Source organism: Plasmodium falciparum (assembly GCF_000002765.6).
Source record: "Plasmodium falciparum 3D7 genome assembly, chromosome: 13".
NCBI classification, from domain to species: Eukaryota; Apicomplexa; class Aconoidasida; order Haemosporida; family Plasmodiidae; genus Plasmodium; species Plasmodium falciparum.
The window spans coordinates 1,522,986-1,532,500 of NC_004331.3; the positions used below are offsets into that span (position 1 = coordinate 1,522,986).

The following is a 9,515-nucleotide window of genomic DNA, read 5'->3' on the forward strand; positions in this document are numbered from 1 at the left end:
CAAGATATTATTAAGAATTATATTATTTGTGTCAATATTAATAGGATATTTATTTCATTATATATATATAAAACATATATATATATTTTTTTAAAATTATACACATCGAATATTTTAAAATATATTTTAAAATTATATGTGTAAATTTTTGAGAATATATAATTCTTTTTAAAATCAGTCAAAACAAAAGAAAAGCTTTATATTTATGAAAGAAATAAAAGTGTTTCATAATAACTAATATATAAACGGAATTTTAATATTTTAAAAATTATTTATGTGGAAATAATATTAAATAGAGTTATATCATAAGCACATTGTATGTATGTATACATATATATATATATATATATGTATCCTTATTTTTGTATAATTATTGTAGGTGTATCAGAAAAGATAAAATTATTTTTTTAAATATTTAACAATAAAAACAATAAATATATATAACACGTATTATTATTTTTCTTTTTCTTCTTTTATATCATGAACTTCTATACTATATTTAAAAAAAGCGAATCTACAAATAAATTGTATATATATTTGTTTTTTTAAATATATGACCAAAGATTATTATTATAAAACCATAATTAAAAGAAATTAACTCTATACATATTTATAAAAAAAAAAAAAAAAAAAAAAAAAAAATTGTCGTGTATAAATAATTTCTTTTTTATTTTTAAAAGGATAGTAAAATTATTATGTCTCTATATAATATATATATATATATATATATATATATATATATATGTTATATATTGAACGAATAAAATATTAAACAAAAGGAGAAACAAAAAATAAATAATGATATATTTTATATTGTATTTATTTGCAACATGGATTATATAATTATTTTATTTTATTTTTTTTTTTTTTTTCTCATATATTTTTTTTTTTTAATAAATATAATATTAAATAAAAGTGAATATATGTATCATCATTAAGTGTAATACAATATATTTTTATTTATTCAAATAAATTTTTTTCATATAAATATATTAATACAAAAGAACTATAGTATTTTTTTTTTTTTTTTTTCTTAATCGTATTAATATTATATATATATAAATATATATATAAATAATATTTATTTATTTGTGCTGCCTTATATATTTTTTTATTTCAAAAATACGACAGCTACAGGATTTGAACCTGTGCGGGCAGAGCCCAGTTGATTTCGAGTCAACCTCCTTAACCACTCGGACAAACTGTCTCAAACAATATTATATAATAAAGTACATATATATTCATATTTCAAAAAAGAAATATAAAATCGTATTGTTCTTTATAAAATTAACATATATAAAAAAAAAAATAAACATATATATATATATATATATATATATATATATATATATAACATATTCAAATTTATTTTTATATGATTTTAATTTTTTTTTTATATATTTCCTTCTCTGTTATGAAAAAAAAAAATTTTCTTTTTTCATACCTACAAATCTTTTATATTGAAATATATTTTGTAAAAATATTGATTATATTATAAATTGCACATTTTGTATTATATTAAATATATATATATATATATATATATATATGTATATATGTATGTATCATTACACTGATGCTTATTTTATTTTATATTATATTTCTTAATTTACTCAATTCTTTTTTGTAATAAAAAAAAAAAAAAACAATGGGTACATTTTTATATGTAGGAATAAATTCAAATATATAACATAAGATATGAATATACAAGACCTACTATGAAACGAAGTTAAACCTTATGAACAGTTTTGCCTTTTAAATATTTCGTAATATATAAAATATTTATAATAATAAAGGCCATATATTATTAGCAAATTTTTTTTAATGTTACATATGGTTAGTAGTACATATATAAATGTAAATATTTATTTATTTTATTTTTATAAAGAAAATAAAATCATGATTTTTTTATACAATTTATGTTTATGTCATCATAATCCTAACACTATTGTCTATAATATTCGGGAAATAAATTATATATATATATATATATATATATATATATATATAGTGATATATAAAAAGAAAAAAAAAATGAAAATTTGCTTCTTATCTCTTCAAAGAAATATATCAATATATATATATATATATATATATATATATATATATATATATGTATACATGTACATATTTTATTATGTGCCTATTGGTGCTTCCTTTTCAGACACTTTTCTCTTAAAAAAAAAAAAAATATATATAAATTAAAAATATTAAAATATTAAAAATATACACATATTTATATATATACATTTATATTACAACTTTTAATATATATATATAATATTAGTGTATGTTCATTTATGGACCATCCAATTATATATATCCTTTATAAATTTTCTTCCATAATAAAATGTAATAAATAACAAAAAAAAAAAAAAAAAATTAAATAAATTAAAACAATTCAAATCAAAAAGGTATTCCAACATTTATCATTAAAAAAATATAGGAAAATACAACCTGTGTACTCTGTCTTCTTTTATTTTAATTTTTTTTCTTTTGTGAAATTTTATTGTAATTCGTTATTCTCATATAATTAATAAAAGCAATTAAAAAAAAAAAAATAAAATAAAAAAACAATGTTCAATGTAAGTTCATTAATATACTTTGGGAATAATACTTCTATAAAGAAAAGTATAGCAGGGGATGTTTATATATATACGTCTAAAAAAAAAAAAAAAAACCAATATTCTGAACCTTCTTTAATACACGACATCAATCAAAATAAAGAAATAAATAATTATCATGATAATAATAATCATGATGATAATATAGGCGAATATAATTGTAATGAAAATAATAAATGGGAAAGATATTATTGTTTTATTAAGGCTAATATTTTTTATATATACAAATTAAGAGGAGACTACAAACCGCATGTTATTTTCTTGTTAGAAGGAAATGAAATAAAAAATGTTAATTATTATATAGCTATAAAAAATAAAGTAATACTTCGAAAAAAAAAAAAAAAAAAATACATAACAAATGTATAATAATACATACACATATATATATATATATATATATATATATATATATATATTTATTTATTTATTTATTTATTTATTTATGTGCACAAATTTGTTTTCTCCCAACCTCATTTCAACATACCCATATATTTTATATTATATTGTAAGTTTAGATAATTCAAGAATTAGACGAATTTCAAATAGGAGAAAACGAAGATTTAATACAAATAAAAATCATTCAAGAAAATAAAGAAGATACTTATATTTTTTATATAAGAGATATAGGTACTTATAAAAAATGGATGAACATATTAAAGAGGTCCAATTTTTTGTACATATATAATAGTATAAATACAATAAATGAAGAAAATGAAGAAATCAAAAAACAATTAGAAAATACAAAAAGGTTAAATGATATAGAGATAAAAAATAAGGATATACACATTAAAGAGCTCAAATGTCAAATAAACTCACTAAAGGTAAACGAAAAATAAGTACATAAATATATAATATATATATATATTATACAATTAATCATTTTGTATTCTTATAATTATCTTGATATAGGATGCCGTTGAAGATATAAGAACAAAAAATAAAAGACTACAAATCGCAGCAGAAGTAAATGTAAAAAGTGCTGATGAATACCTTCAAAAAAAAATGAATGAAATGGAATTCATGCAAAATGAAATAGGCATAAAAATGGAAGGTACAAAAATTAAAATAATAATCATACACATAAATGATATATATATATATATATATATATATTTTTATTTTTATACATATATTTTCCTTCATGTTGATGTGTGTGACCTTTTCTTAGAAAACAAAAACCTCAGGGAAAAAATACAAAAGACTACAGAAGAGTGCTACAAGAAAAGCAAAGTATTGAATGAATTGGAAATTGAAAAAAACAGTCTTGAAAAAAAGATGAAAGATATAATGTTAACCTTAGAAGAAGCATGTAGCGATCCAGAAAGACTTACGTTAATAAATTATAATACAAATGAAAGATATCAAAAGATCGTTTTAAATAACAAAAACTTGAAAAAAGAAATAAACAAAATGAACGAACGCTTCTATGAATTGGAAGATAGATATAAAGAGAAAATAAAAACAATAAAAGAGATTGTAGAAATAGGTGACATTTTTGATTATTTACATAAATTAATATTATTATGTCAAACTAAAATAAAGTATTATGAACAAGCTTATAAATATAATGAAGAAGAAGAAAAAGAAATAATAAATTCAATTCAATACATGATTAAAGAAACGAAAATATCTGAAGCACATGCAAGAATATGTTATATTACACATAGATCTAAAATATTAGAAGAACGTTTAACTTATTATACTACACATAAAATTCCATCAGATTATTTTTATTTTGCATGTACAACATTAAGAAGACTTGGATGGATATTTGGAGAAATAGAAATATTGTCATCATTAAACCATAATCAAAATAATGTATATTCTATATATTCTTATGTAGATAATATGAATGTAATACCTATGCGTGAGCAAATATTTTTTAATGAAGGTTTAGAAGGAAGAAATAATTATAAAATTGTTAATGATGTTGATATATATACTATACCAAGAAAAATGTGCCCCTATCAACAAATGCAATTATGTGAAAATAAATATAACTATATTAAAATTAAATTAAATGACCTTAAAAAAGATTTTAATATATTTAAGAAAAAAACAAAACCACAAAATGCATCTATCATATCTGATTTACAGTGGGCAGATATGAAGAAAAATGCTTATCAAAGACTTGAGAGAAATATATTACTTATTGAGAAAAAGGTTGAAGATGAGGATGATTTACAAGTACATGAGATGTATTAAAATGTAATGTATATAATGTGAACTTATTTTTATATATGTTATCTTATTTTATATATTATTATATTATAATATATTATAATTTTTTATGTTAGTATATTAATGAGGTTCCTTCTTTGTAATAATAACTAAATATATGCATATATATATATATATATATATATGGGTATCTTCTTTTTATAAAAACAGGAAAACCCCTTAGTCATAAATATAACATTATGTATCATGATATCATATCAGATATAAAGGATAAAGGAAATATTACATTTGATATATATAAATATATATATATATTGAACGTTTAATAATAATATGTGAACAAAAATAAGAAAAAAAACAACAAAATGTATGTATATAAATATAAATATATATATATATATATATATACATATTTTTATTTTTATTTTCATTTTCATTTTCATTTTCATTTTTTTTTTTATTTTTATTTTCATTTTTTTTTATATTTATATTATATTTATATACATATTAAAATATTAGGAACAATAACAACAAAAAAAAAAAAATTAAACTTTTTACGGGAAATTAAAAATTTATATCTGGATATCATATGTATATCTAACAAAGGGAATATTAAATGAATATATACACATATACATATATACATATATATATATGTACATATGTACATATATACATTACACACGGTTTGATTTAAAAAAATTTTTGCCTTCATTCTTTAACTCCCGTCATCATCTTATAAAATTCATCATAATCTATAAATCCATCATTATTAGAATCGACTTCTTTAATAAGATTTTCAATAATTTCTTTACTAAAGGATACTTGTACAGCACTAAAGGATAGAATTTTAAATAATTCATCCTTTGTTATAACACCATCACCATCTAAATCAAAAACATTGAAAGCATTTCTACAGATAACATCTTGTTGAAATATACTATGATCTAAACAAGCTGCTAAGAATTCAGTATAATCAATTAATCCATTTCCATCTGTATCAAGTTGTTTTAATAAAAAGTATAATTCTCTATCAAATTCATTGTCATTAACTTTTAAACATTGAAAAATTTCTGATATGGTTAATACTCCATCTCCATTATGATCAAAAGCTTCAAATGTTTTTTTTAATTTCCCTATATCTTTTTCATTTAATTGGTATGCTATACATGTTACAGCTAGCTTTTTAATTTTACATAATTTATGGAATTCTTTAAATTTTTCGATTAAAGTTTTATTTAATGTTTTATTTATAATAAGATTATTTGATTTAAATTTTTTGAACCATCTATGTTTTAGAACTTGCTCAACATCTATTCTTTCTTTATAATTATAATTTAAACATTGACAAATTAAATCTTTAGCATCATCACTAACTCTTGCCCAATAATTGGAATCGAAAACAAATTCTCCTTTTTCCACTTTTTTTAAGATTTCATCATTATTTTTTCCATTAAATGGTGGATATCCACATAATAAAATATACATAATTACACCACTACTCCATATATCACATCTTTTGTCATATTTACCTCTTAATATTTCGGGTGCTATATAATAAGGTGTCCCAACAACTGATTTCAAATTATGATTATTCATACATTTACTAGCGAATCCCCAATCAATTATTTGTATAGGAGAATCTTCTGTATTATCTACATATAAAATATTTTCTGGTTTTAAATCTCTATGCATAATATTTTTACTATGACAATAATATAAAGCTGAAAATATTTGTTTCATAATTTTATATGCTTCATATTCAGAGAAGCTACCATATTTTACAATTTTATCAAATAATTCTCCACCGTCACATAATTCTAATACTAAATATAATTTTTCATTGTCTTCATAAACTTCATATAATTTTATAATATTAGGATGATCCATCTGTTTCATTATTAATATTTCTCTTTTTAATCTTTCAATATTATGAATTTTCTTTTTCTCTATAATTTTTATAGCTCTCTGTTGACCAGTTCTTTTACTTACGGCTTTAACAACATTTCCATAAGATCCTTTGCCTAACTTGTATCTATCTATTTCATATACATCACTTAATTCATCATTATTCATCAAAATTATTTCTTGAATTATTTGGGATCTATCAAAATATGGTGATAAATTTAATTTGTTATCTAAAGGATCTTCATTGGAACTAACACTACATCTACCTTTTAATCTATTATCTTTAAAAGCTTTACTATCAAGAATTATTCGATTCTTATTATCTTCAAGTTTTTTAGATAAACATTTCGTACATAAAGTTATAATCGAATAGTCTTCATCACTATCGGCTAACGTACTCTTTGTCGTACTTTTCACTTCTTCATTTTTCATATTTACTATTTTTTCTTTCTTTTTAATTTTACCATCTTTTCTATTCGTATCCATATCTTCGACCTCCGTCTCTTTCATTTTTTTAATAAATTTATAACAATATGATAGGTGACAAAAAAAAAAAAAAAAAAAAAAAAAAATATATATATATATATATATATATATATATATATATATAATATATAATATATAAATGTACTTTTGTCTTATATGAAAAGTTTTCAAAAAAAAAAAAAAAAAAAAAAAAAAGTGTTCTCAAACGATAGGTAGATATATATTATATATATATATATATATATTTAATTAACACAAAAACATAAAAATTAAAAATCTTAAAAGTTGGAAAATATTTTATAAATCTAAAAAATAACAAAAACAACTATTATATAAAGAAAATATTACAAACTATACAATTATTATAAAAATAATATAAAATAAAATAAGAAGAAGAACAAAGTATAAAGTTTTATATTTAAAAGGATGCACTACAAATTCTAAATATCTATAATAAAATAATATATCTAAATTGAATCTATATAATATATTAGTACAAATATATATGTAAATTCAAAAAAAAAAAAAAAAAAAAAAATGAAAGAAAAAAAGAAATATATATATATATAGATATAGATATAGAAATTGGTTCCGTCTTTATTTCATATACAGTATTATAAAAAATAAATGGTTTATATATATAATACTATTTAATTATTATTTAATTATTATTTAATTATTAGTTTATTTTTATTTTATATTTTTCCTAATTTTATTTTATGTAGTGGCATCTGTAAAAATCCATTTTCACGGGAACGTTACATCAAGAAAAAAACAAGAATTATAAAGATCAACATATATAATAAATAAATAAATATACAAATAAATAAAAAAATTAATATACAAATAAATACACAAATATCATGTTATGTAAGTTGTTATATAATACAATAAAAATATAAGTAAGGATAAGGCTACAACCACCCTCTTCTGATCCTACTTATAAATCATATCCTCTAAATAAATATATCATAACTAATACATAAAAATATATATATATATATATATATATATATATATATATATATTTATATATATAAGATAAAATACAAATATATAAATAATCAATTCAATTATATTCTTAAGAATATTTCTACTATATTAATTATTTTATATATTTTTTATTAAAGGTTCATAAAAATATAATATATATATATATATATATATAAACAAATATTAAAATTTAAAATTACAAATAATATTAAAAATAAAAATTTTAATTTTAAAAAAAATAAAGAAAAAAAAAAAAAAATTAAAATAAAATAAAAAAAAATAAGATATCATAAGATAGGATAAAGATATAAAGAAAGAGTTACAATATGAAAATATATTATTTTAGGTCATATTTTTTGCACACAAAAAAAAATATAAAATATATTTAAATAATATAAAATATACAACGGAATTTAATTATATTAGAATTATATCTTTTTCAGTTTTCTTTTTTTTTTTTTTTTTTTTTTAAATATATCATCATTATTATAATATATATATATATTTTTTTTTATTAGATGTAGAGTTGAAAAATAAATAACCTAAAATATTTTTTTTTTTTTTTTTTTTTTTTTTTACTACCACTCTTTTTTATATTAACGTATTTAAAGTTATATGTTTTGGTTGTATAAATATATATATATATATATATATAATAATAATAATAAATATACGATAAACATATATAGATAAATAAATGTTGTATTCATCTCTTTCTTTTTGGTGATCTCTTTTTTTTTTCTGCTTTTTTTTATTTTTTGTTTTTCTCTTCATAGTTCGCTTTTTTTTGGGTTCTTCCATATATATATTAATATGTTATATAAATTAAATATATATATATATATATATATATATATATATATAAATATAATTATACATATAAAAAAAAAAAAAAAAAAAAAAAAAAAAAGTTGTAAGTGCATGTATATAATAATATTTATTATTAAAATATTTGTAATACATAAAATTATCTATATATAACAAAATAAATATATATATATATATATATATATATTATAAAAAAGAAAAAAAAAAAAAAAAGAAAGAAAGAAAGAAAGAAAGAAAGAAAGAAAGAAAGAAAGAAAGAAAGAGTACTGTTGTACAAAATATTAATATGTATAATTATATATATATATATATATATATATATATATATATATATGTACAAATAAATATATAAGAATCATAATATATATATATTTTTTTTTAATTTGCTCATTTACATTTCATAGTTTTATACATAATAAATATATTATTATTTCAAAGGGTACATCTTATATATATATATATATATATTATAATATTATAACACATAAAGGTTTT

General features: G+C 17.7%; 2 protein-coding genes and 1 non-coding gene across 3 annotated transcripts; 1 reads left to right on the forward strand and 2 right to left on the reverse strand.

Moving 5' to 3' along the window:
* Nucleotides 1-1,125: 1,125 nt before the first annotated feature.
* On the reverse strand, nucleotides 1,126-1,207 carry PF3D7_1337600. Its single transcript has one exon. It is a non-coding gene; the product is annotated as a tRNA-Ser (tRNA).
* A 1,369-nt stretch (nucleotides 1,208-2,576) lies between these two features.
* On the forward strand, nucleotides 2,577-4,829 carry PF3D7_1337700 (phosphoinositide-binding protein PH2; the record flags this gene model as incomplete). Its single annotated transcript, XM_001350068.1, has 4 exons — nucleotides 2,577-2,942; nucleotides 3,140-3,445; nucleotides 3,534-3,675; nucleotides 3,793-4,829. 4 exons carry the CDS (start codon nucleotides 2,577-2,579, stop codon nucleotides 4,827-4,829), a joined length of 1,851 nt encoding a protein of 616 aa, XP_001350104.1.
* A 687-nt stretch (nucleotides 4,830-5,516) lies between these two features.
* On the reverse strand, nucleotides 5,517-7,223 carry PF3D7_1337800 (calcium-dependent protein kinase 5; the record flags this gene model as incomplete). Its single annotated transcript, XM_001350069.1, has 1 exon — nucleotides 5,517-7,223. One exon carries the CDS (start codon nucleotides 7,221-7,223, stop codon nucleotides 5,517-5,519), a length of 1,707 nt encoding a protein of 568 aa, XP_001350105.1.
* Between the last annotated feature and the right edge of the window lie 2,292 nt (nucleotides 7,224-9,515).